Consider the following 26,484-nt stretch of genomic DNA (forward strand, 5'->3'; position numbering starts at 1 on the left):
TTGGCTTTGAACTGAGATCCTTGAGTAGTTCGGATTATAGGCTTGAGCCACCAGTGCCTGGCTTCTACACAATCTGTACTTTTTCCCCATGTTTGCTTTAGTTCTAAGGAGACCTTCACAACATAGTTTTTTTTTTTTCTTTTTTCTTTACCAGTCATGGGGCTTGAACTCAGGGCCTGAGCACTGTCCTTGGACTTTTCTCAAGGCTAGAGCTCTACCACTTGAGCCACAGTACCACTTCCACCTTTGTTCTTTGAATGTGGTACCAAGGAATCGAATCCTGGCCTTTTTGCATGCTACGCAAGCACTCTACCACTAGGCCAAATTCCCGGCCCTATTTTTTTTTTTTCTTTTTAATGTGCTGAGAAATTCTAAACAATTCTCTTTCTCTTCTTTCATAGGAATTTGAAGTGGTCTTGATATCTAAATTCAAAATACATTTCCACTTCTCACAGCTTTGTGCCTAATTGGACTTTTGGGTAGAATGAGTTGACTACTCAATTTGGGAAGAACTGAAATCTTTACGATTTCTCCTCTCTTCATGCAGGACTATGACAAACCTCTCTGCTATGTCAAATCTAATTTTCTCCTCAGGCATGATCTTCTCAGTTTTCTTCATGTAATTGGTATGTATGTATTTTTTTTTTTTTTTTGAGGGTCATGGGGCTTGAACTCTGGGCCTGGGCTGTCCTTGAGCTGAAAGGTACCGGCCTACCCCTGGGCCTGGATGTGTTCCCTGAGTTCTTCAGCTCAAGGCTAGTGCTCTACCCCTGGAGCTACAGCGCTACTTCCGGTTTTCTAGTGATTAATTGGAGGTCATAGTCTCATGTTCTTTAGTGCCTGGGCTGGCTTTGATCTGCGATCCTCAGATCTCAGTCTCCTGAAGAGCTAGGATAACAGGCGGGGGCGACTGCACTTGACCTAGTATGTACTTTTTAGGTTATTCCTTGTTGCTCTGTGGGGTTTGTTGTTGAGCTCGTAAATGGAATGATTTCCTTCCCCTCCCCGCCCCCCCACTCTTCAAAAATGAACCCGAGCAGCAATAGGATGTCTACCACCCCTTTTGGCTGTGATACTCTATGGTTTCTGAGCTCCACGAGACCACTCCACCCCTTGCCTAGAATCCCCAAACCTGACGGAAGAGGGCAGCCGCGAGTCGCCAAGCTCGCGGCCACTCTATCTCGCCTTTGTTCTCGTCTCGGTGGTACTGCGCAGGCGTAGTCGTCTCCGTGCGGTCCCCGCCTTCCCGGTCGCGGGCCCTGTTCGGTAGCGCCGGCGCACTGGCGCGCTCCGTTTACACGTTCCGTGGCCTGTAGGCGCCGCGAGTTCCGGCTATCGCCGTCGCTGCCGGGACTCCTTGGAGGTCGGTTGCGACGAGTAACGGCGCCAGGACGAGCTCTGCGCCTTCTTTTCCGAGATGTACCCGAATTGGGCCCGGTATGGCGGGAACAACCACTATCCACAGCCGTCGATCCCGCCGCCGCCGCCGCCGCCGGTGGCGCTTCCTGAGGCCTCTCCGGGGCCGGGGTACCCGAATTCGACGGCTACCGCAGCCCCCTCCTCGTCCGGCTTCTTGAGCTTCCGAGAGCAGCACCTGGCGCAGCTCCAGCAGCTGCAGCAGATGCACCAGAAGCAGATGCAGTGCGTGCTCCAGCCCCACCACCTCCCTCCGCCCCCGATGCCGCCCCCGCCGGTGATGCCCGGGGGCGGCTATGGAGACTGGCAGCCCCCGCCGCCGCCGATGCCCCCGCCACCCGGGCCCGTCCTCAGCTATCAGAAGCAGCAGCAGTACAAACACCAGATGCTCCACCACCAACGAGATGGGCCTCCTGGTTTGGTTCCAATGGAGCTGGATTCCCCTCCCGAATCTCCCCCTGTACCGCCCGGGTCGTATATGCCCCCCGCTCAGTCGTTCATGCCCCCACCTCAGCCACCACCCTCGTTTTACCCCCCGTCCTCGTCTCAGCCCTACCTGCCTCCCGCTCAGCCATCCCCTTCCCAGTCCCCACCTTGCCAGACCTACCTCGCGCCCACCCCTACTTACTCTTCCTCCTCGTCCTCCTCGCAATCTTTTCTGAGCCATTCCCAGACCTATTTACCCCCTTCTCAGGCATCGCCTTCCCGCCCCTCCCAGAGCCACTCTAAATCCCAGCTACTACCACCTCCACCCTCCGTCCCTCCTGGGAGTAAGACAACTGTCCAGCAAGAGCCTTTGGAGAGTGGGGCCAAGAACAAGAGTGCTGAACAGCAAACTGCTCCTGAGCCAGATCCCTCTACCATGACTCCACAGGTAAGAAAGATCTTCAAAGCTTCTTTCACCTAGAAGTCCTAAGTAAGCAGGCCTTTGGACTTAAACTAGTGTCTAGCCTAATTCCAACAAGGTCTCCTTAGGAGGCTGGACCTGACTGCCTTTAAAAACAGTATTGAAGATGTTTGTAGACACCATGGAGAAGTGGGGTGACTCAGGAGTTGCTTCTTAGATAGATGCCCTGGTTTCCTTGGACCAGCCTCCTACATTTTATTGCAAAGAGCCTGTCTTAAATTTTTAACCTTTTGAGAGGCAGCATAAAAAAGCTTCTTAAAGGACTGACATAAGTAGATGTAAACCTTATGACCAATTGACTTTATTTAGAGGGCTGGAGGCATGGCTCAATCCGAGAATGCCTGCCTGCCTAACAATCAAGAAACCTGAGTCCAAACCTCTAGTACTACCAAAATAAAATAATTCTGTGCACACATACACCCCATTGGGCCAGGAGTATCTGTCAGCTTTCTGGATTAAACTTTCTCAGAAATGAATGATTAGATACTTGTCTTACCAGAAACACCTTAATTATGCTTAGTTCTTTATAGACATTTGATCCTTTATGGGTATATTTACCTATTTTACAAATTGACTCTCATGTGCTCTTACATTACTTGAAGCTAATTTTTTTTTTTTTTAAACCAGTCCTGGGGCTTGTACTCAGGGCCTGAACACTGTCCTTGGGCTTTCTCAAGGCTAGAGCTCTTGAGCCACAGCACCACTTCTGGCTTTTTTCTATGTATGTGGTACCATGGAATCGAACCCAGGTCTTCGTGCATGCTAGGCAAGCACTGTGCCTATGTGGTACCAAGGAATCAAACCCAGGTCTTCATGCATGCTAGGCAAGCACTGTGCCATTAGGCCAAACTTCCAGCCTTAAAGCTAATTTTAAGACATGATCTGTTTTCTATATTCCATTGTTACCATTTATTCAAAATATTTGGCTATGGCTAAAAAAAAAAAAGTTTTGTGATAGCCCTTCTTGAGAGCCATCCCTCCAAAACATCTGTGTGGAGAGCTCCTTCCCACAGGACAAAGCTTCAAAGGAATAAATGAATTCCTTTGTAGGAATTCATACCTTCTCTCCTAGAGGTGGAAGTAAAGTAGAATAGAAGCTGGACATGGTGGGGCACCCATGTAATCCTAGTACTCCAGAGTTCAAGGCAGGAGGATTGTGAGTTTGAGGTCAACCTGAGCTTCTTTCTCACACTTCCATCAATCAAGTGAATCAATCTGTCAGTTGTTGGTTATGATACCTCAATCTAGACAGTGAATCTAGGGAAAAGACAGTCTTCTTGATATACAATTTCAGATTTACATATAAGAGATTTTCAAAAGATAGAGATATGCAATAGTTGATTTTAAAGTGGTTTGGTATTAGAAATCAAGAACAGTAACATGTTGTATTATGGAATGAAGCTTGGCATGTCATAAGAAGGAAACAGGGATAAAACAGGATAAATAATTCTCTGGGCTTAGACCAAATGTAACTACCTACCGAAGTTATTTCCACCAAATCACTCTTACTATATTTGGCTTTGTGTGTGTGTGTGTGTGTGTGTGTGTGTGTGTGTGTATGTTTGTGTGTATGAGCCCATAAGAGCATACCTATGTACCAATACTGTCCTCTAGTTCTTACCTAGCTCACTCCACCCCCTAAGTTGGTGTTCTACCACTTGAGCCACACCTCCATTTTTTTGATTGCTCTATTATAGAGATAGAATTTCTGTTCTTTTTCCTTTCACCCTGAAGTTTCCAGTAGGTTTTGAGTTTCCAATCTTTTCAGAGTTAGTTCAAGCCAAACTATGATATTTATGTCCTTAACCTCTACTAGACTTTTTTTTTTGCCTTGTAGATTAACAAATGAATTGTGTTTTTTTACTTTTTTTTGTTTGAGGATATGTGTCAGATTGGCCATAGTAGAAAGCTATGAACACTATATTTGTTTTATTGCTTTTACATTCATTACATTAATGTTTTTCTGTGCTTTTAATATTCAGTGCCTCTAATTCTTTGCTTTGAAACAAAGTAATAGGAGATTAGGCCTGAAGGCTCTGCATAGGCCAGATTACAAAGGGCCTCATAGGCCTATGGCTTTCTTACCTTTCTCCAGAGTTCAACCGAACTTCCTCAGCCTTCTCTTTCTTCTTAAGAGTTGTGTGGCTTTCAATGCGCTTCTCACATATGAGGGTCTTTGTGAAGCTATGCCTGTGTTTACCCACTTGATTTGTTTCTGGTCTTCATATTTCAAGTGTCCTGCCGACAAAGACTGCTTATCTTTTTTTTCTTTTTTTAAATTCTCAACAGCACTGAGGACAGTGCTTACAACCTGTGCCTTCGTTTTACTTGAGTACTTGTTGAGTAAGATTCAAGAGTTTGACAACTCTAGACTTAGCATACTTTTGTTTGCTAGATTATAAATACTTCTTTATGCCAGTGCCAATCTTTGACAACTCTTCTATATACTATTTTTTTTGTCCATCATGTATATGCTAAAGCCTAGCTAAGGTACTATAAATACAACAATCTCAGCTATGCAAGAGAAACAGGTAGGGGAATCCTAATTTAAGGCTGGCCCAGGCAGAAAGGTAAGATCTCATCTGAAACAATAGAGTGAAATATAGCTGAAGGCTTGGGTCAAGTGGTGGAGGGCCTGTCTAGTGATCATAAACTCCTTGAGTACAAGACCCAGATTAGGAAGCTCATAGCTTAGCCAGGCGCTGTGGCTCACGCCTGCAATCCTAGCTACTCAGGAAGCTGAGGTCTGAAGATCAAGGTTCAAAGCCAGCCTAGGCACAAAAGGACTTGAGACTCTTATCTCCAATTAACCTCTAGAAAATGGGAAGTGGCCCTTGGTTCAAGGGTAGGGCATTTGCTTCGAGGGTAAGGTGGTTGCCTTGAGTTAAAGAGCTCAGGGACAGTGCCCAGGCCAACTTCAAACCCCATGACCCACAAAATAAATAAATAAAAATAATAAAGCTCACTGGGTGCTGGTGGCTCTTGCCTGTAATTCTAGTCACTGAGGAAACTGAGATCTGAGGCTCACAGCTCAAAGCCAGCCTGTGCAGGACAAAGCATTAGTGGTGCTGTGGATCAAATGGTAGAGTGCTACCTCAGCTCAGGGAAAGGCCCTGAGTTCAAGCCCCAGTATCTGCACAAAAATAAATAAATAAAGATTTCAAAGCCTACTCAGAAAACAAACAAGCAAAAAACAGAAGAGAAAACAGCAAGTATTTATCCTGGCGTTCCTAATTGTATTTCTTATCAAACAGCACTAGTTAATAAATGAAAGTTTTTCTTTATAGCATTCTATATTAAGTGGGGAAGAAATGGCGGGGGGGGGGAATCTTATGGTAAACTAGAGAAATAATTTATTGACATAAAAGACCATCAATGGAATCACTGCATAAGACATTACATGCAAGACTGATAGGAAGTTTTACAAAAGAGGAGGTCCTGACTGTCACCATCTGAATAGGAACTGTGGGATAATCAGGTGTAAGTGTCTCACGATGGGACACTGTTCACCACCTCTGCACTACACTTGCCAAGAAAAGGCAGAACTTCCATCTAAATCTGTGAAAGTATTAAAATTAACATCTAACTCACAAAATAAGAAAAGAATTAAGACAGAGATACAAGTTGAATGATAGCATGAGATAGCAGATGAACCACAAGAACGTGGGATATTCTTTAGGACATTTGTTACTTTTTTTTTTTTTTCTGCCATTTCTAGGGCTTGAACTCAGGGCCTGGGCACTGTCCTTGAGCTTTTTCAAGGCTAAGGCTCTACCACTTGAGCTACAGCACCATTTGCTGCTTTTTCTAAGTATGTGGCACCAAGGAGTTAAACCAGGGTCTTTGTGAATGCTAGGCAAGTACTCTACCATTATACCAAACTCCCGTCCCCTTCCCTCCACCTTTTTTTTGTTCGGTTGTGGAACTTGAAACTTGGCCTGGGTGCTGTCCCTGAGCTCTTCAGCTCAAAGCTACTGCTCTACCACTTGAGCCATAACACCACTTCCTGTTTTCTAGTGGTTAATTGGAGGTAAGAGTCTCATAGATTTTAGTGCCTGGGCTGGCTTTGAACTGAAATACCCAGGTCTCAGCCTCCTGAGTAGTTAGGATTACAGGTGTGAGCTACTGGCACCCAGCCTTGTTGCAAATTTTTCATCACACTCAATAGTGTAAGATAAGAAGAGAGTAAGAGAAACTTAGATATGTGGTTCCCAATTGAGGTCAGTTTGTGTCTTTCAGGGCATATTTGTCAATGTTTGAAAATATTTTACTGTCTCAGCTGGGCATATAGAAGTAGCTTCTAGTGGGCAGGAGATATTGATAAGCCTCCCACACAAGAAATTATACAGTCACAAATGTTTATAGTGCTGAGGCTGAGAAACTTTTTTTTAAAACATACGAAATAGAGAAAATGTTATGAAATCCATCATTCATTTTTCAGTAGCTCTTAAGATTTTGCCATGTGTTGCCTGTGATGGCTCAAGCCTATAATCCTAGCTACAGATGAGGGAATCCTGAATTGAGGCCACTCGGGACAAAAAGAAATTGGTGAGACTCCATCTCAGGTTATGGTGGTGTACACCTGTTATCTCAGCTACAGGAAAGCACAAGTATGAGAATCTCAGCCCATGCCAGCCAGGGGAATACAAGTGAGACCCTACTTTACAAATAAAACATTTTGCCATTTTATTAAAAACTTTGTCTAGGCAATCTTTATTGTTGCTACTGAAATGTTTTGTTGGTTCTCTCTCTCTCTTTCTTTTTGTGTGCTTAGCAGGCACACCTAGGACCTTGTGCATGCCCTTCATCCTTGTATCCTGTCATCTTTCCTCTCCCTTTCCTTGGTACTGTATTTTTGTTTTTGTTTTTTTTTTTTGCCAGTCCTGGACTTGAGCTCAGGGCCTGAGCACTGTCCTTGGACTTTCTCAAGGCTAGAGCTCTACCACTTGAGCCTCAGCACCACTTCCGGCTTTTTTCTATATAAGGTACCGAGGAATCGAACCCGGGTCTTCATGCATGCTAGGCAAGCACTTTAACCACTAGGCCAAACTCCCGGCCCACTCCCAGTACTTTTTTCTTTTTGTTATTTTCAAATCAACTCTGGCCTGGGCTGTGATACTTTCTTTGTAGCTGGAATAACAAGCGTATGGTACATTATACACCTCATCCCTTCTTACCTTCATTCCTTCTTGTTTTTTCTTTTTCTTTTTTGTCATACTCAGCTTGAACTCAGAGCCTTTCTTTTGCTTTGGCTTGTTTGCTCGCAGCTAGCATTTTTACCATTTGGCCCATGATTCCAGCCTAGCTTTGTACTGGTTAGACATGGCGTTTCCAGACTTTTCTGTCTGTTATCACTGGCATCAAATCTCAACCCTCCAGGTTTCAGCCTCTTGAATAGTGTGAGCCATCAGTGTCTGGTTAATCCTTATGTTCTTATTTAGGTACATCATAATAGGTTCTTTAGGGCTGGCAAATGGCTCAGGTGGTAGAGTACTTGCCTAGAAAGAGAGGCCCTGAGTTCAAATCCCATTAAAAAAATGTTTTCTTAGCTGGCGCTGGTGGCTCACACCTGTAATCCTAGCTATTCAGGTTTCAGTTCAAAGCCAGCCCAGGCACAAAAGTCATGAGACTCTTCAATTAATTACCAGAAAGCCTCAAGGGGCTCAGAGTGGTAGAGTGTTAGCCTTGAATGAAAAAACTCAGAGATAGCACCCAGGCCCTCAGTTCAACCAACAACAAAAATGTTTTCTTAGCAAAGTGCATTGTTGTACCTAAGAAATTAGTATTGCTTTCTAGGAATCATCTGATGACTAATCCATTCAGATTTTTTGGTATTGTTTGGTCATATGAAAAATAATTTCTTGAGCCTGGGATGGTTGTACATACATATAATCACAGCATGGGATGCTGGGATAAGTAGATCAGAAATTCAAAGTCAGCCTGTACTACAGAGCAAGGCCCTGTCTCAAAAAACAAACAAACAAAAAAAAACATTTTGACTTCCCTCCCTGGGCTGGCTTTGAACCACAGTCCTCAGATCTCAGGTTCCTGAGTAGCTAGGATTACAGATGTGAACCCCTGGCACCCAGGTTGGTTTCCCTGGCTTTTTATGTAAGTGGTACCGAGATGTCAAACCCTGGTCTTCGTGTGTTCATGCCAGGCAAGCACTCTACGACTTGGCCAAATGCCCGGCCGCTTCTTTTTGATATTCAAAATATTTGTTCACCTATTTATATTGTCATTCTGAAGGTGATAGATGGGTTACAGCTTCATAAGTCAAGTAATGAATACATTTTTTTTTCTTTTATTAGTCGGTTGTGGTATTTGAACTAGGGAGCTGGGTACTGTTCCTGAGCTTTTTTTTGTTTTTTGTTGGTTAGTCTTGAACTCTGGGCCTGGGTGTTGCCCCTGAGCTCCTTAGTTCAAGGCTAACATTGCACCACTTGAGCCACTTCCTTCTTGAGCTTTTTTGCTCAAGGCTAACACTGTACCTCTTTGAGCTACCAAGTTACTTCTGGTTTTCTGGTGGTTAATTGGAGATTAACCCACCAGACTTTGAACTACAAGCCTCAGATCTCAGCCTCCTGAGTAGCTAGTATTACAGGCGTGAAACACCAGCACTGAGTTATGAGTACATTTCTTATTGGATAATGTCAGCCCTACTTTACCTCTTTCCCAGTTTTTCTGTCGTCTTCCCTAACCATAAGTTGTATAGTTCATTTGCAACATGGTATCTAGTGAATACCACTGCTACTTTTCTTCATCCTTTGTCCTTCCATTTTTGTGCTCCACCCCCTTATTCTCCTAAAGACAGATAAAATGAATAAGACAAAAAGAAAAAAGAAAAACATATAACAAAGAAGATTTTTTTTTCCCCCTAAAGTCAGTGGGAAGCCATTAGAGGATTTCCCAAAGGCAAATGTGATAGATTAGCTTTATTTTTGTGGTTCTAGATATTGAATTTAGAGCCTCCCACGTGCTAGGCAAGCACTGTACCAGTGGAATACATCAACAGACCCAGATTGGTATTAAAGTTCGCTTTGCTTGTAGTGTGGAGAGTGGAATTAAAAAGTTTAAAAAAAAAAAAAAAGCCTGCTTCAGGTAAGAAATAATAGTGGTTTGGACTTGGACAGACTGTGACCATGGAGATTGAGAAAAGTAGAAAAGACTGTAGGAATATTTAGCTGTGGTGCCTGTTGGAGATAACTAGTTGTGACAAGAGAGATATTAAAGAAAGATCCTAAGCCAGGTGCAGTGGCTCATGCCTGCAGTCCTAGCTACTCAGGAGACTGAGATCTGAGGTTCAAAGCCAGCCTGGGCACTAAAGTCTGTGAGACTGTGGTGCTTGTAGCTCAAGGGGTAGGGCAGTAGCCTTGAGCTAAAGAGCTCAGGGACAACACTCAGGTCCAGAGTTCAAGTCCCATGACCCGACCAAAAAAAAAAAAAGAAAGAAAGATCCTCAGTTTAGGATCTGATGAGTGATTAGTAAGTGCCTTTAGAAAATAGGAAAACCTATGGAAGGAACCGGAAAAAGTCTGAAGATAAGGAGAAAGTGATAGATGAGTTAGGTTTTAGACATATTAAGCTTAGGGTATAGATCCCAAGTAGAAAGGTCCATTTGGAAATCAGATGGGAAGTCTGAAGTATGGAAGCCACATCTGGTAACTCATTAATATAAAAAGTATTATTAAAGATACTGAAATACATGAGCTCTTCTGAGGAATGTGGTAGGTTAAGAACCAAGGACATGGCTTTTAGCCTCACAGAATAGCAGCATATAAGGAAACCAATGGAAGAAAGGCCAAATTAAATTGGTGTAGAATCATGATAATGCAGGGGCACAGTGGGTGAAATCTAGGAGTAGGGAGTGGTCAGCTGTTTCTGGTACTGCTGAAAGGTCAAGCAAGATGAGAATTGAGTTATCTTTTGTACTTACTGACATGTAGATTATTGTTGACCTTGGCAGGAGCAGTTTCATAGTGACTGAAGCCATATTGCATTGATTTGAGGAGTGATGGAAGGTGAGGATGGGGATGGTGAGTATAGACAACTCTTTCTAGAAGTTTGTGATTGAAAAGGATTAAGGGAGAATGAGGGCAAGAGCTGGAGGAAGAGGCAGTAAAGCAGCATTTTTATTCTTTTTAAAATGGAGACTAGGGCCAGGAGTTTGGCCTAGTGGTAGAGTGCTTGCCTAGCCTGCACAAAGACCCAGGTTTGATTCCTTGGTACCACATACATAGCAGAAAGTCAGAAGTGGTGCTATGGCTCAAGTGGTAGAGCCCTAGCTTTGAGAAAATCCAGGGACAGTGCTCAGGCCCTGAGCCCAAGCTCAGGACTGGCAAAAAAAAAAAAAAAAAATGGAGACTAAATTTACCTGGTAGCCCTAGACTAGAATATGAGCCTCAAAAATATTTAAATTTCTAATGACTCAATTATTTTATTTTTCTCTGCTTGCTTTAAGATATAGACATGGAACATTCAGTATAGGCATTTGTAATAATCAACATGGATTGGGAAGGTAGCCTCCCAAATTAATCTTTTAATTGTTATACACATTCACCCTTCTTTACATTTCTCTACTTGGAAAATCATTTTACTAACCTAGTTCATTGCTGTGCTACTAGCAAGTGGGCACTAAGTGCTTCCTGAAAAGTCCTTGTTCGTATGTCAAATAGTTCTTAAATTCTTTATGTCTTATGTTTTTATGTCTTTACTCAGTCTTAAAAAAAAAATGTGATATTCTACAATTTTCCCTCACTGGCATCCCTGCTATGATGAGACTTTCAGAAGTGGCTTATGCCTTTAATCCTAACTACTTAGGAGGCTGCGATTTGCGGTTTGAAGCCAGCCCAGGCAGAAAAGTCTCCATGAGACATTTATCTCCAGTTAACCACCAGAAAACCAGAAGTAGTACTGTGACTCCAGTGGTAGAAGGCTCGCTCTACCACTCAGGGACAGTGCCCAGGCCCTGTTGACCACGACCACTACTACCAACAACAAAATGGCTCCTGGCCTGTCTTTACTCGCAAGTTCTGCCACAACTTTTTTCTAAAATGTCTCAGCACCATTGAGGATATTTCTGAAGTCATTATTATTCATTTGAAGGGCTTCAAAAATGCTGCAGAGAAGTAGGGAAGTGGCTAGGAGGGAGAAAGGGGAGAAGCGAAAGTGATGGGGATGAATATGATTGAAGTGCAGTGTCACAAAACCTTATTCATTAGTTTTTCATGTTTCAGTTTTTCTAATTCGATCTACGAGTCCACTGAGTCTTTTGTTTTGTTTTGCTGAATCAGTATTTAACCTGTTGAAATAGTTGTCTTTGATAATGTGTTCATATTTCCATTTCAGTTAACGTTTCCATCTTTGTCTTTTTAAAAAATGTAATGGTATTGTCAGAGTGATGTATAGAGGGGTGTGTAATGGTCTCATTCATCAGGTAGTGAGTACATTACTTCTTGAACATTGTTACCCCTTCCCATGTTTTCTTCCCACTCCCCTCCCCCACTTTTCTCTAAAATTCCACATCTGTTATTCTTTTGTACTAGATTCTTGACTATATTGAATAAAAACCCTTCTAAAACTTTTTTTAATATATATTTTTTATTGTAATTAATAGAAGGGTTACATGATATTTGCCAGATAGAAGGTGCCTTAATTCCCATGCATTGATACCCTTTCACATGTCATGGTCCCCATTTCCCTTCCCCCCTCCCCCACCCATCATCTTGTTTTCCCCCATTCCCTATCCAATTTCAGATAACCAAATACAATTATATCCGATATATCAGATAACAAAGTGAGATAGTATAACAATATGAGATAACCAAAGGACAGTAGAAGTGATGAGAGATAACATAGTACCTTAAGAACAACAATGGTTAATTATATGGCTGATGTTTACATCATATTTTAAATGACAAGTCTAAAACTTAATAATATTTTTCTTACCTGTGCATTTGGTTCTGTTGTTTGATTCATGTTTTAATAGTGGCTTTTTTTCTATTTTAACTGAATCTCAACTTTTTATTGAATACTGAACATAGTATATAGACAAACTAGATATTGAGGCCAACTATCTCTAGGCAAGCCCTCTATCGTTTGGCCTATGTCTAGTCCATAATTATTGTGCGTGTGTGTGTGTGTTACCTAAGTTTGAACTTTTAGCCTTTACCTTGCTAACACAAGCAATCACTCTACTTCTTGAGTCATCCTTCCAGCAGAATGAACTTCTTTTTATTGGGTTATTAGTTTGAGATAGAGGTCAAGCTAGTTGAATGGGCCTGCACTGAATGCTTATGCCTGTAACTGCTAACTACTCAGGAAACTGAGATCTGAGAATCATACTTTGAAGCCAGCCTGAACAGGAAAGTCAATGACACAAACACTTATCTCCAGTAAACTACTGAAACACCAGTAAACTACTTAAACAAACTAACAAACGAAACTGGAACTGGAGCTGTAGCTCGTGGTAGAACAATAGAGGAACAACAAAAAAGCTCAAGGACAGTTCAAACCTCAGGACTGGCACCAAAAATTTCAGTTGGATTTACATTTTCATTGTAATGTTACTTTTAGTTACAGTGTCTTCTTGATTCCTTTACTAATGGGCTGGTCTTGTCCTTAGAATGGAAGTACTGGAGGACTTTTCTTGTCCCCGTTTTCCCTCAGACTTAGCTGTCCATGCAGACCTTCATTGCAAGATATTCTCTGCATGCTTTTATATTTCTTTACCTGAGATGGAGTGCCTTTTGATCATATGATTGCTTGGGGGCATAGCACATTGCTTTCGTTGCCCAGCATTTGAAGAATATTGCATCATACTGTTTATCACCGGAAGTTCTGGACCAGGGAGACAGATTCAGTGTGTAATGAGGGCTTGTTCCTCATAATGCCTTCCGTGCATCCTCCCTTGATGGGAACTTTATCTTTTTCTTTTTCTTTTTTTTTTTTCCGTCCTGGAGCTTGAACTCTGGGCCTGGATGCTGTCCCTGAGCTACCATTTGAGCCATAGCACCACTTGTAGCTTTTTCTGTGATTACAGTCTCATTTACTTTTCTGTCTATGCTGGTCTCCAAACTTGATCCAATGCCCAGGGAAATTTTTTTTTTTTTAATTTTTCCTTGAGACAGGCTCTCATGCTGTAGACCAGTCTATTCTCAAATTCATAATCCTCCTGCCTCAGCCTCCTGAGAAAGTGGGGTTTTAAGTGTGTACCACCATATTTCACTCCATTTGTAGTGAATATTTTAGTGTTGTGATCCCTTTATAGTCTTGAGTGATGAGATTTAATTAGTTATTGCTTATTTGTACGATTGATTTTCTTTGAAGTATTTATGTTTAAAGTCACAAATACTGAATTAGTGACTCTGGAACCTTTGTTCGTTGGGAAGTTATAAAGTGAATCAGAAATTCAGATCATATTTTCATTAATTGGTTAATACATAACCTTTTTATGTATTTTTGATTTGACGATACTGGATTTTATATATATTGCTGGTTTATTAGCATAATTTCATGGCCAAAAGTACTATGACCACTTATCAGAGTGAAGTTTACAAATGTGTTTTTTTTTCTATAAGGTGTTTATCACTGCCTTTTACTCTAGGAATGCCAGACCACTTCAGCTATGCTTGGGGTGGGGGGGGAGCGATTTGAAACAGCAAAATAACCAGCAGAAAGCACAAAAATTTGAAAAAATGTGACACTAAATAGACTATGAATAGGATACTTTTCAAGAGGTTGGGAGCTGAAACTAGAAGATACAGCATCAATTTATTACCCTTATCTGGGAATGAATGCAGGAGGCCACTCAGCTTTTTCACTGTCTTCCACATGTTTGTGAATGACTAGGGAAGCTCAGCATAAACATAAACAAGTATCCCAAGTTGCAGTTTGGTAGAATTTATGAATAATGAGCACTGAGTATACTTTATACATATTTTTCCATATTGAACTTCTGTTTATAGATTTTAAAGATGGAATCATAGAATAATACTTTTTTAGACAATTAAGCTACAGTATGGTTTTGAAAGTAAAACTGATTCTTGGAAGTGGCACTGTGGCTTAAGTGGTAGAGTGCTAGCTGAAAACTAGCCCAGGCCCAGAGTTCAAGCCTCACAACCAACAACAACAACAACAAAAACCCTGATACTTCAGAAATAAATAGGAAACTATGTATTTACTTGTGGTACTGGGAATTGAACTCAGGACTTCTTACTTGCTGGGCAAATACTTAACCACTTGAGCCATGCCCCTAGTCCAAGTAAAAGTATTTTAAAACATAGCGTATCTCATGTAGGGGTGTGTGTGTGTGTGTGTGTGTGTGTGTGTGTGTGCGCACACTAATTATACAATGAGCATTTTAAAGAAGGAGGTAGGGCTGGAGACGTGGTTCAGCTTAACAAGCAGAAGGCCCTGAGTTCAAATCCTGTATCTCAAAAAAGAAATAAATAATGCTAATGCAAATGGCTCAGAGAAGCAATCTTTTTTTTCCCCCAAGTCTTGGGGCTTGAACTCCGAGCCTTGGGGTTTCTCAAGGGTAGACCTCTACCACTTGAGCCACAGCACCACCTCTGGCTTTTTCTGTGTATGTGGTACTAAGAAATTGAACCCAGGGTTTTGTGCATGCTAGGCAAGCACTCTACCACTAGTCTCCCAGCCCATACAAGCAATGTTCTCAGGGACCGTGGTTCAAAGTAAACCTGGATTGAAATATTCTCAAAACTTTCATCTCTAAAGCAAGCAACACAGATCTGTGCTGGAGGTGTGGCCTATGTGGTAGACTTTACTAAGCAAGCACACCAGGGGAGAGGGCTTGAATTCAGTCATCGTCAGTGCCTGTGTATACGTGGGCACTTGCGCACACATTAAAATGAAGCATGTTGTAGGAGTGTGAGGGCATAAAGAGAAGGTTATTATAAATTTCTGTGGAGTTGAACTCAGGGCCTGGGCTCTCTCCCTAAGCCTCTGTGCTTGAAGCTTGCACTCTACTACTTGAGCCCACAGCACCACTTCCAGCTTTTTTTTTTTTTTTAATTGGAGCTAAGAGTCTCGTGGACTTTCTAACCTGGGCTGGCTTTGCACCATAATCCTCAGGTCTCAGTCTCCTGAGTAGCTAGGGTTACAGAGAAACATCTTTTTCTTTCTTTTTTGTCATTCGTGGGGCTTGAACTCTGGACCTTGGCACTGTCCCTAAGCTCTTCAGCTCAAGTCTAGTGCCCTACTACCGCTTTGAATCACAGCACCATTTCTGGTTTTCTGGTGATTAATTGGAGATAAGTGTCTCATGGACTTATCCTGGCTTTGAACCAAGATCCTCAGATCTCCTCCTCCTAGTAGCTAGGATAACTGGCATTAGCTGCTGGCACCCAGCTGAAAAGCATCTTTTTTTTTTTGGTCGGTCATGGGGCTTGAACTCTGGGCCTGGGCACTATCCCTGAGCTACCGCCCTGCACCTTGCGCCACAGCGCCACTTTAGCTTTTCTAGTGGTTAATTGGAAATAAGTCTCATGGACTTTAGTTCCTGTGCTAGCTTTGATCAAGAAGTATCTTCTTAAACATTGTTAGTAAAGATTTATTTTGGTGTAACAGGATAAAGACGAAGTGGAAAAAATGGGTAAACAGTTTTTGCTCCCTGTTCAGGAAATGAAAGAAGATTTTTCAAAGCATATGTTTTGAGAGTGATTTGCTGACTTGATGTATGCTTTAATTCATCATATAAATTTGCCCTTTTCAGTCCAGCTTCATATGTGTGTGTGTGTGTGTGCTGATCTTGAGGCTTGAACTCAGGGTTTGAGTTCAAAAACTCAAGCTGTCCGTGAGTTTTTCTCAAGGCTACAGCTTCACTTCTGGCTTTTTAGTGGCTAACTGGTAATAAGAGCCTCATAGACTTTTCTGCTTGAGGTGGCTCTGAACTGAGATCCTCAGATCTCAACCTCCTTAGTAGCTAGGATTACAGGTATAAGCCACCCATCCATCTTCCTTTTCACTTGCTATAAACACATGAACACACGTAGTTGTAACTCCATCAATACCAACTTGCAGAGATAGTATCCACTAAAACTCTAAAGAATGGTTTCTGTTGTAGGAACAACAGCAGTACTGGTATCGACAGCACCTGCTTAGTTTACAGCAGAGGACTAAAGTACATTTGCCGGGACACAAAAAAGGGCCTGCCATAGCAAAGGATGCACCTGAACCAGTAAAAGAGGAAGTTACAGTACCTACCACTAGTCAAGTCTCAGAACCTCTTTCATCTGATGAGCCGCCATTACCGCCTCCAAATGAGGAGGTACCACCTCCTCTCCCCCCTGAGGAACCCCAGGTAATTGGTGTTTATTAAGTGATTCCGGTTTGTGTCTTTTTTTCTGATTAATTTATGTACAGTTATAAGTGGAGATATAAGTCAGACACCAGTGGCTCACACCTGTAATCCTAGCTGCTCAGGAGGCTGGAATCTGAGGATTGTGGTTTGAAGCCACCCTGGGCAGAAAAATCCCAAAAAAACTGGAAGTGGCACTGTGGCCCAAGTGGTAGATTGCTAGCCTTGAGCACAAAGAGGCTCAGGGATAGCACCCAGGCCCTGACTTCAACCCCTAGGAATGACCCGGAAAATAAATCAGATAGATCGATTTTAATGTTCTGTGACGTGTAAAATTTTATTCTTGATGATCAGTTTTCTGCCCTGTCAGATTTATTTTTTGGTGGGTCATGGGGCTTGCATTCTGCCTGGGCACTCTCCCTGAGCTCTTCAGCTCAAGGCTACCTTCCTACCCTGGAGCCAAGCCCCACTTCCCATTTTCTAGAGGTTAATTGGAGATAAGAGTCTCAGGTCGTTTTGTGCTGGGCTGACTTTGAACCTTGATCCTCAGATCTCAGCCTCCTGAATAACTAGGATTCAGGCCTGGCTCCTTGTCAGAAATTTTAAGTGAGAGTGAAGACTTAAGTACTCTTCTAAATGGAGTATCTATACATATCTATACAAAGGGGACATGTCTTGTTATATTCATAAAAATAGCATAGGGCAGTAGTTAAAACTTTCACCTTTTTTTTTTTTTTTTTTTGTAAGTCCTGGGGCTTGAACTCAGGGCCTGATATCTGTCCTTGGGTTTTTCTCAAGGCTTGAACTCTACCACTTGAACCACTTCTGGCTTTTTTTTTTTTTTTATGTATATGGTATGGAAGAATCGAACCTGAGTCTCCATGCATGCTGGGCAAGCACTCGACCACTAGGCTATACTCCTGGCACACCAACTTTCAACTTTAGAGTCACCTGTTCAGGCACTGATCCTACTAATTGTGACTCTGTTCTTCAATTTTCTCTTAGGCCAAGTGGGCCTCTATTTAAATTGTAAAGGTCTATAGAGCTATTAAAGCATTAAATATGATCACCTTCATCACTAGTAGCATAGTAACTGGATCAGGCAATGCTCTTACAGTAGCCAAAAGTCATTGTTCTTCCAGCTTTATTGAATCATACTGATTACATGTAGGCCTTTGCTAAAAGTAACCAAGAAAAGAAAAGAAAAAGGGTTTTCCCTTAGAGTGGAAAGGACTATAATTGTAGGTTCACTTTCTGGGGGAGTTGTTGGCTTATTTAAGAAGAATAAGACTCATGCTCTAGTGAAAGTTTGTGAAATTTATAAATTCCATTGTATTAGCATCATGATAACAATATAGGGTTAGGTGTTTAGTGTTAAACTTGCTACTTAGAATCTGAGATCTGAAGATCTTAACTTTGAAGCTAGCTTTGACTTGTTACCCAATAAAAAGCCAGAAGTAGAGGTGCAGCTCAAGAAGAGCACCAGTCTTAGGTGAAGAAGCCAAGTGAAAATGGGCCCTGAGTTCAAGCTCCAGTACTGGTACACATTTTAAAAAAAACAAATTTGTGTGTGTGTGTGTGTGTGTGTGTGTGTGTACGTGTGTGTACACGATACATATTAGTTTTTCTCAGGGCTACTGAGGTGTAGAGATTCTGGAACTATATAATGCATTTATAAATAGGAATTTGGTGGTGCTTTATGGCTGAGGTAAAGTGTATCTTCTTTTACCTTTAGTCTGAGGATCCAGAAGAAGATGCCAGGTTAAAACAGTTGCAGGCGGCAGCAGCACATTGGCAGCAGCACCAACAGCATCGAGTTGGCTTCCAATATCAGGGAATAATGCAGAAACACACTCAGCTACAGCAGATCCTACAGCAGTACCAGCAAGTTATACAGCAGCCACCGCATATACAGGCAAGTATTTGCATCACTGACAAATTGGGTAGTCATCCTAAGACTATATAAAGAATACATTATTCCTGAGAGTTGACTATGAGTAACTAAAGATACCAAGTATGACAGTGTTTCCCAGGGGATGCTCAAGTAGGTAACACATTACCTGGGGCTTGGAGAAGATTGAGTGTAGTACAGTCTTGGGGAAGGGTAGGTAGAGTGCAGTCTCCAGATCATGTCAATATGGGCCAGATATTACTTGCTATTTTATTAATGGATTTAAGAAGCAGAGCAGGCTTTAGTGCCTGGTCTGGTGGTTCACACCTGTAATCCTAGCTATTCAGGAGGCTGAGATCTCAGGATCATAGTTCAAAGATAGCCCAGGCAGGAAAGTCTGTAAGACTCTTATTTCCAATTAACCACCAAAAAAGTGGCACTGTGGTTCAAGTGGTAGTGCACTATTCTTGAGCAAAAGAGCTCGGAGACAGGTCCTGAGTTGAAGCTCCACTCCAGACAAAAAGCACAAGTTAATTTGTGTTTTGCGTAAAAACCAAATATGGTAACAAGTGGATAAATAATCTACCAAAAAAGGCCAAAAGCAATAATCACAGAAAACCTAGGAAAATATACCATAATGATAAAGCAAAGCCGGGTGCCTGTCGTCACACCAGTAATCCTAGCTATTCAGGGGGCTTAAATCTGAGGATCACAGTTCAAAGCCAGCCCAGGCACTAAAGCCCTTGAGACTCTTTATCTCCAGTTAGCCACCAGAAAACCAGAATTGGCAGTGTGGCTCAAGTCCAGGGCCTGTGCTCAGAGTTTAAGCCCCACTACAACAAAAAATAAAGCATCTTGGATTTGTCTTGTACCTCTGGAGTATAATCTTGTGTCTTTTTTTTTTTTTTTTTTTTTTTTGCTAGTCCTGGGCTTAAGCTCAGGGCCTGAGGACTGTCCTTGGATTTTCTCAAGGTTAGAACTCTACCACTTGAGCCTCAGCACCACTTCTGGCTTTTTCTAAGTATGTGGTACCAAGGAATCGAACCCGGGTCTTTGTGCATGCTAGGCAAGCACTCCACCATTAGGCCAAACTCCCGGCCCCCCCTTTTTTTTATTAAAGAATTTATTAACACTGATTTTTACATCATATTTCAAATGACATGTTCAACAAACAAGTGTTCAAGAAGGGAATCTATATACAATCACTGGCACTTAGTTTTTAGAACATAATCAAAATTAGGCTAAGGGTTTGTATATCATAGATACATATTAATTTATGAAATAAAACATTAAGTCTATAGAGTCATAGAATCTTGGTGTCTTTTGATCTATAACAGTATATTATTTTTCAGGTTTTAAAAATAATTCTTAATAATTTAAAAAGAGCTTGGGAAATGCTTGTTGAAGTGGCTATTTGTTTCTATGTTTGGGTGATGTTTTCAACTTCATAAGGAAGGCAGAAAGAAAAGTGTGCATCACTAAGAAGACAACAAGCTTATTTTCTGGTCTCTCAAAGTCTTTATTGTTGTAATTTCCCAGGGTTTCAGATACCATCAATTCATTAATATTTTAACTTACTACTGGTTCTTATATGAATGCCTTGAACTAATTTTTATTCCTCTATTTGTAGACCATGTCTGTAGATGTGCAGCTGCGGCATCACGAGATGCAGCAGCAACAGTTTCAGCATCTCTACCAAGAATGGGAGCGAGAGTTTCAGCTGTGGGAGGAGCAGCTCCATTCCTATCCTCATAAAGATCAACTTCAGGAATATGAAAAACAGTGGAAAACGTGGCAGGGACATATGAAAGCCACTCATAACTACCTACAAGAGAAAGTCAATTCATTTCAGAATATGAAGAACCAGTATATGGGAAATATGTCAATGCCACCTCCTTTTGTTCCATATTCTCAGATACCCCCACCTTTACCGACAATGCCCCCTCCAGTATTGCCTCCATCATTACCACCACCAGTGATGCCCCCTGCCCTACCTGCTACTGTGCCACCACCTGGCATGCCTCCACCTGTAATGCCACCTTCTCTACCAACCTCTGTTCCTCCACCAGTGATGCCTCCATCTCTCTCCTCAGCAGGGCCACCTCCAGTCCTTCCCCTACCTTCCCTTTCTTCTACAGGGCCTCCACCAGTCCTTCCCCCATCTCTCTCTTCAGGGGCACCTCCACCTGTCCTGCCCCTCCCACCGTTATCTTCAGCCACACCTCCTCCAGGAATTCCTCCCCCTGGAGTTCCACCAGGAATGCCTCCTCAGTTACCAACAGCCCCAATTCCACCAGCTTCCGGTTCTCAGAACTCACAAGTTCCGGAGAAACCTAGACCAGCACTGCTTCCCACGCCTGTGTCTTTTGGTTCAGGCCCACCATCAACTTATCACCCTCCACTGCAATCAGAACAACTGAATTCTAAACTTCCTCTCAGCAAGTCTACTTTGCCATACAGTTCATTCTCCTCTGAGCAAGGACTTGGGGACTCTTCTCAGGCAATCACTACAGCCAAGGACATGCCAGTGAGGTCAGGTGGCCTGCTTCCAGATCCTCCTAGAAGTAGTTACTTGGAAGGTCCAAGAGGCCCAAGGTAGGTCTGTTTTTTGGAGGGGTTTTGGTTGTTTTTTTATTTGTTTGGCTATTGTAACTTAAGTTGCATAGGTTTTGAAGGAATCAAACATTCATTTATGCATTTTTGTAATTTGTATATTCTGGCTTATACTTAATAGCATTAGTTATGTTTGCTGGTTTGACATCACATAATCTGGAAAAGATAACATGTGCCCATTTCTTTGTGGTATAGACATTACAGTTCATTACAGATGTAGTGTTTTGGGGTATTGACTTCTCAGCTTTAGAAATAATTTCTTTAAACTTATTTATCTAAGCTGGGATATGAATTACATATCTGGGAAGCCCAGCTTCTCAGAAGCATTAGTAGGAGGATCAGATCAGACTTTAGATGAGACCCTATCCAAAAAAAAACTAAAGCATACAAGGACTGAAGATATGGCTCAAGTGGTAGAGTGCTTATCCTGAGTTCAAATACCAACATTGCCCACCAAAACTCTACAACCCAAGAACCTAGTTATCTTTTTTGCTTTTCACTGATTTGACAAATAGTTGGATTGTCAAATACTGTTTGTTAGAATAGTATAAAGATAATGTAGCATAGGTGGCTTGGAACTTATATTTCACGGTGACCTCAGTCCTCCTGCCTCCTGAGTGTTGGGATTACAGAAATGTATCATGCTTGTCTATTAAGTAGAACCTTAAAAAAATTATTTAGAGCCGGGCACAGTGGCTCACGCCTATAATCCTAGCTACTCAGGAGGCTGAGATCTAAGGATCAAGGTTCAAAGCCAGCCCAGGCACTAAAGTCTGGGAGACTCTTATCTCCAAAAACTACTAGAAAAGGAGAAGTGGGACTGTGGCTCCTGGGGTAGAGTGGTAGCCTTGAGCTGAAGTGCTCAAGGACAGAGCCCACGCCCAGAGTTCAAGTCCCATGACCTACAAAAAAAATTATTCAGCAAATACACACACACACACACACACACACAGACACACCATATAAATATATATATATATATTTACATATTTATATGGTGTGTCTGTGTGTGTGTGTGTATGTTAAAAATATGAAGTGGGCCGGGAATGTAGCCTAGTGGTAGAGTGTTTACCTGGCACGCATGAAGCCCTGGGTTTGATTTCTCAGTACCACATTCACAGAAAAGACCAGAAGTGGCACTGTGGCTCAAGTGGCAGAGCACTAGCCTTGAGCAAAAATTGTCCAAGGACAGGGCACAGGCCCTGAGTTCAAGCCCCAGGACTGGCAAAAAAAAAAAAAAAAAAGTATGGTGTATATATAAACCATGTATTTCGGTGTCTGTGTGTGTGTATACGTACAATATATATATAATACATATAATATTATATATTATACGTATACACACATACATACTTCATCCTTTTTTTTTTTTTGCCAGACCTGTTACTTAATTGGAGATAAAAGTCTTCCAGTACTTTTCTTCCAAGGCTGGCTTCTAGCTGCATTCCTTAGATCTTAGCCTCCTGAGTAGCTAGGATTACTGGTATTAGCCACCAGTACCCAGCTGTTTTGTTTTGTTTAACTTTTTAAAAAGTTAAAATTCAGCTGGGGATAGTGGTATATTCCTGCAATCCCAACAACTAAGAGGTTGAGACAGGAGGAATACAAGTTCGCAGCCTGCTTGGGCTATATAACAAGATCTTGTCTAGGGGCCGGGAGTTTGGCCTAGTGGTTAAAGTGCTTGCCTAGCATGCATGAAGACCCGGGTTTGATTCCTCGGTACCACATACATAGAAAAAAGCCGGAAGTGGTGCTGAGGCTCAAGTGGTAGAGTTCTAGCCTTGAGAAAGTCCAAGGACAGTGCTCAGGCACTGAGCTCAGGCCCAGGACTGACAAAAAAAAAAAAAAAGATCTTGTCTTAAAAAAAAAAAAAAAAAAAAGAAGGTAAACAAAAATGTGTTGAATTTCCAAGTTTGTAAGAATATATTTTTCTCCTGGGGTGATCTAAATGGCTGTTCCTATAGAAAAAAAAATCAATCAGCGTTTTTCTTAATTTAAAATTGTAATAGAAATACATATTATTTAGAAAAAATACAAACATAATAGAAAAGTATAGAAAAAAGGTTTAACTGTATTGTTGACGGATTAAAAACATGTCATAAACATAAGGTCATTCTAACTATTGCTTATCACTTGCTTTTTTTCTCATGTGTACTTAATTTTTCATCTCTGTATTAGTGGAGCTGTATCATTTTGAACTTACTTATTATTACTGCTTTTTGGTGCCTGTCCCGGGGCTTGAACTCATCCTAGGCACTGACCTTGAGTTTTTTTTGTTCAAGGCTAAAGCTCTAGGGTTTGGGATTTTAACTCAGTGGAAGAGCACTTGCCTAGTAAGTGCAAGGCTCTGAGTTCAGTCCTTGGCTCTGGGGGAAAACAAATGAACAAACATAGAAGGCTAGAGTTCTGCTACTTGAACCATAGTGTCACTTCTGACCTTTTTGGTGGTTGATCAGAGATAAGAATCCATAGACTTTCCTGGCTAGGGTGGCCAGGAAACTTGTTCCCCAAGTAAAAAATTCTAAATTCAGCGTGCTACAAACCATCCTAAGTCAAAGCTAAGAGAAAGTGTAATTAATTCCTTTGTGTATTAATAAGCTTTGTAAGAATCAGAACTACATCATTGTCTCTAGGGAGTCTTCTGAACCATCAGCAGGTTATTTCACATTTACCCCTTTACAGACTCGAGCTGAGAGGACAGATAAGTTGTTCAGTTAGGATCCTCATGTGGCTAGGAGAATGCAACAAATTTATACCCATGTGGAACTTAATCGACAAGATCCACAAAGCAAAAGCACTACTTAAGCACTGTTTAATGCCATACTGCTAATTCGTGCTAGAGCTACAATTACATTTGTAGTGTGTCTCATTTTCTGATTTGAATCTTATTTAATGGTTGAACCTTGCCGTTAAGATCTGGAGACTAATTTGCTAGAAGGCATTTGTACCCTCACCCCTTTTCTGGCATCACTGTGGTTTGAACTCTTTACTCTCACTGCTCTGCCAGTTACATGTATTTGTTTATTTTCACATTATCATTGGTTCTGCTCTCCTGCTCTCCTTCTCACTATTCTTTAAGGGGCCAGTGGTTTGTTACACTTATTCAGGTTCAGAGGACTGTGAGCCTATTCTCAGCTCATTACAAATACTGTGCTTACCTAGTTTAACAAATTCCTTTTTGGGTTTTATTCCTTATTTTTTGTGCTAGTCTTGGAGCCTGAAATCAAGGCCTGGGCACTGTGCCTGAATTTTTTAGCTGAAGGCTAATAACACTTTACTACTTGAGCCAAAGCTCCTCTTCCAGTTTTTGTTGTTGTTGTTGTTTTGTTTTGTTTTGTTTTAACTCAGGGCCTAGGCACTGTCCTTGAGCTAGCTTTCTCAAGGCTAGTGCTCTACCAATTGAGCCATAACACCACTTGTGGCTTTTTCTGTGTCTTAGGTAACTAAAGAATTGAACCACAGGACTTTGTGCATGGTAGGCAAGCACTCTACCACTAGACCAAACTACTAGCCCCTCTTCCAGCTTTTTGATGTTTAATGAAGATAATCATCTCATGGACTTTCTTTGTCCTGCCTTTCAACTGTGATCCTCAAATTTCAGCCCCCTCAGTAGCTAAGATTACAGATGTAGCCACAAGTGCCTTGTTCCTTCTCCTTTTTTGTTTTGTTTTTTATTGTTTTTTGCACTCTCTATGCTGACTCTTGTACTAAGCCTCAATTTGGGTTCTAGGTCTTTTTCACATTAGCTATTATTAAGCTATCATTTTCATTCTAAACTTGTTTAGCTGGGTGCTAGTAACTCATGCTTGTAATCCTAGCTACTGAGGAGACGGATCCTGAGAATCACAATTCAAACCCAGCTGGGGCAAAGTTCTGGGTTTGTTTCCCAGAATTACTAATACTATATTTTGAAATAATAATAAATACAAGAGGTGGATGCCAGTAGAGCACGCCAGTACTCTATCCAGGAGGCTAAGATCTGAGGATCACAATTTGGAGCCCGTTAAGGCAACAATTTGAGAAACTTTTATCTCCAATTAACCACCTAGAGGTACGGTTCAAGTGGTAGAGTACCAGTCTTGAGCAGAAAAAGGGAAAGGATCATTCCTAGGCTCAGTTCAAGATCTAGTGGGGGGAAGAAAGGGTTTTGATAGTAAAAGATAGCAAATATGAAAAATTCACATTAGAAATGCCACTTAAAAATACACACATCAAGCTGGGCATTGTTGGCTCACTCCTGTAATCTTACCTATCCAGGTAAGCCTGTGAGACTTTCTTTCCAATTAACCAGAGAAGTGGAGTGTGTCTCAAGTGGTGAAGTGATAGCCTTGTGGGTAAATACTAAGTAACGGCACCCAGGCCCCTGGTCAAATCCCAACTATCACCACAAAAACAAAACAAAACATCCTGAAAGTTGTATAGTCATTCTTTTATCTTCTTTAACTAAGACTTCACACTTAACCTTTTTTTAATCTAATTAGGCTTAGTCTGTTGGGATCCTGGTGAATATGTTTGTTGTTGTTGTTGTTGTTGTTGTTGTTGTTGATTATGGGACTTGAACTCTGGGCCTGGGCCCTGTTCCTGAGCTCTTCAGCTCAAGGCTACCACCCTACCTTTGGAGCCACGGCTCCAATCTGGTTTTCTAGTGGTTAACTGGAGATAGGAATCTCCTGGCTTTGAACTGTGATCCTCAGATCTCAGCCTCCTGAGTAGCTAAGATTACAGGCGTGAGCGGCTTCTGGTGAATATTTCTTTTTTTCTTTTACTTTTCTTTTCTTTTCTTTTTTTTTTTTTTTTGCCAGTCCTGGGCTTGAGCTCAGGGCCTGAGCACTGTCCTTGGACTTTCTCAAGACTAGAGCTCTACCACTTGAGCCTCAGCACCAATTCCAGCTTTTTCCTATGTATGTGGTACCGAGGAATTGAACCTGGGTCTTCGTGCATGCTAGGCAAGCACTCTACCACTGGGCCAAACTCCCAAACAGTGGTGAATATTCCTTACCGTTCTAGTTTTATTTGAGTTTTCTTTTTAAACTGCAAATTTTTTTTTTCCTGCTTTTCTTTTTATCCTGTGACAGGATTTCTTGTGTAGATCAGTCTTGAATCTTTTTTTTTCCTAGGCTTGAGCTCAGAGCCTGGGCACTGTCATTGGGGTTTTTTTTTTTGTTTGTTTTTTCTCTCAAGGTTAGAAACCTACCACTTGAGCCACAGCACCACTTCTGGCTTTTCCTATGTATGTGGTACTGAGGAATCAAACCTGGGTCTTCATGCATGCACTCTACTACTAGGTAGTGCCCCCAGTACAGTCTTGGATCTTTTTTTTTTTTTTTTTTTGGTCAG

The 26,484-nt window shown here is 41.7% G+C and overlaps 1 protein-coding gene across 4 annotated transcripts in view; it reads left to right on the forward strand.

The window, feature by feature from the left end:
• The first annotated feature begins 1,282 nt into the window (after positions 1-1,282).
• Positions 1,283-26,484, forward strand: part of Ylpm1 (YLP motif containing 1) — a 69,072-nt gene continuing 43,870 nt past the window's right edge. Inside the window, exons 1-4 of one of the 4 annotated variants that reach the window (XM_090344486.1) lie at positions 1,283-2,290; positions 16,410-16,646; positions 18,379-18,558; positions 20,165-21,129. In XM_090344486.1, coding sequence (XP_090200612.1) covers positions 1,418-2,290; positions 16,410-16,646; positions 18,379-18,558; positions 20,165-21,129 — 2,255 coding nt within the window. In that variant the 5' untranslated portion in view covers positions 1,283-1,417. The remainder of the gene's footprint in view (positions 2,291-16,409; positions 16,647-18,378; positions 18,559-20,164; positions 21,130-26,484) is intronic. The other 3 variants (XM_090344483.1, XM_090344487.1, XM_090344485.1) reach the window with 3 other exon arrangements.

The sequence above is a fragment of the Megascapheus bottae genome, chromosome 14 (genome assembly GCF_031878675.1).
Source record: "Megascapheus bottae isolate mThoBot1 chromosome 14, mThoBot2.hap1, whole genome shotgun sequence".
Taxonomy (NCBI): Eukaryota; Metazoa; Chordata; class Mammalia; order Rodentia; family Geomyidae; genus Megascapheus; species Megascapheus bottae.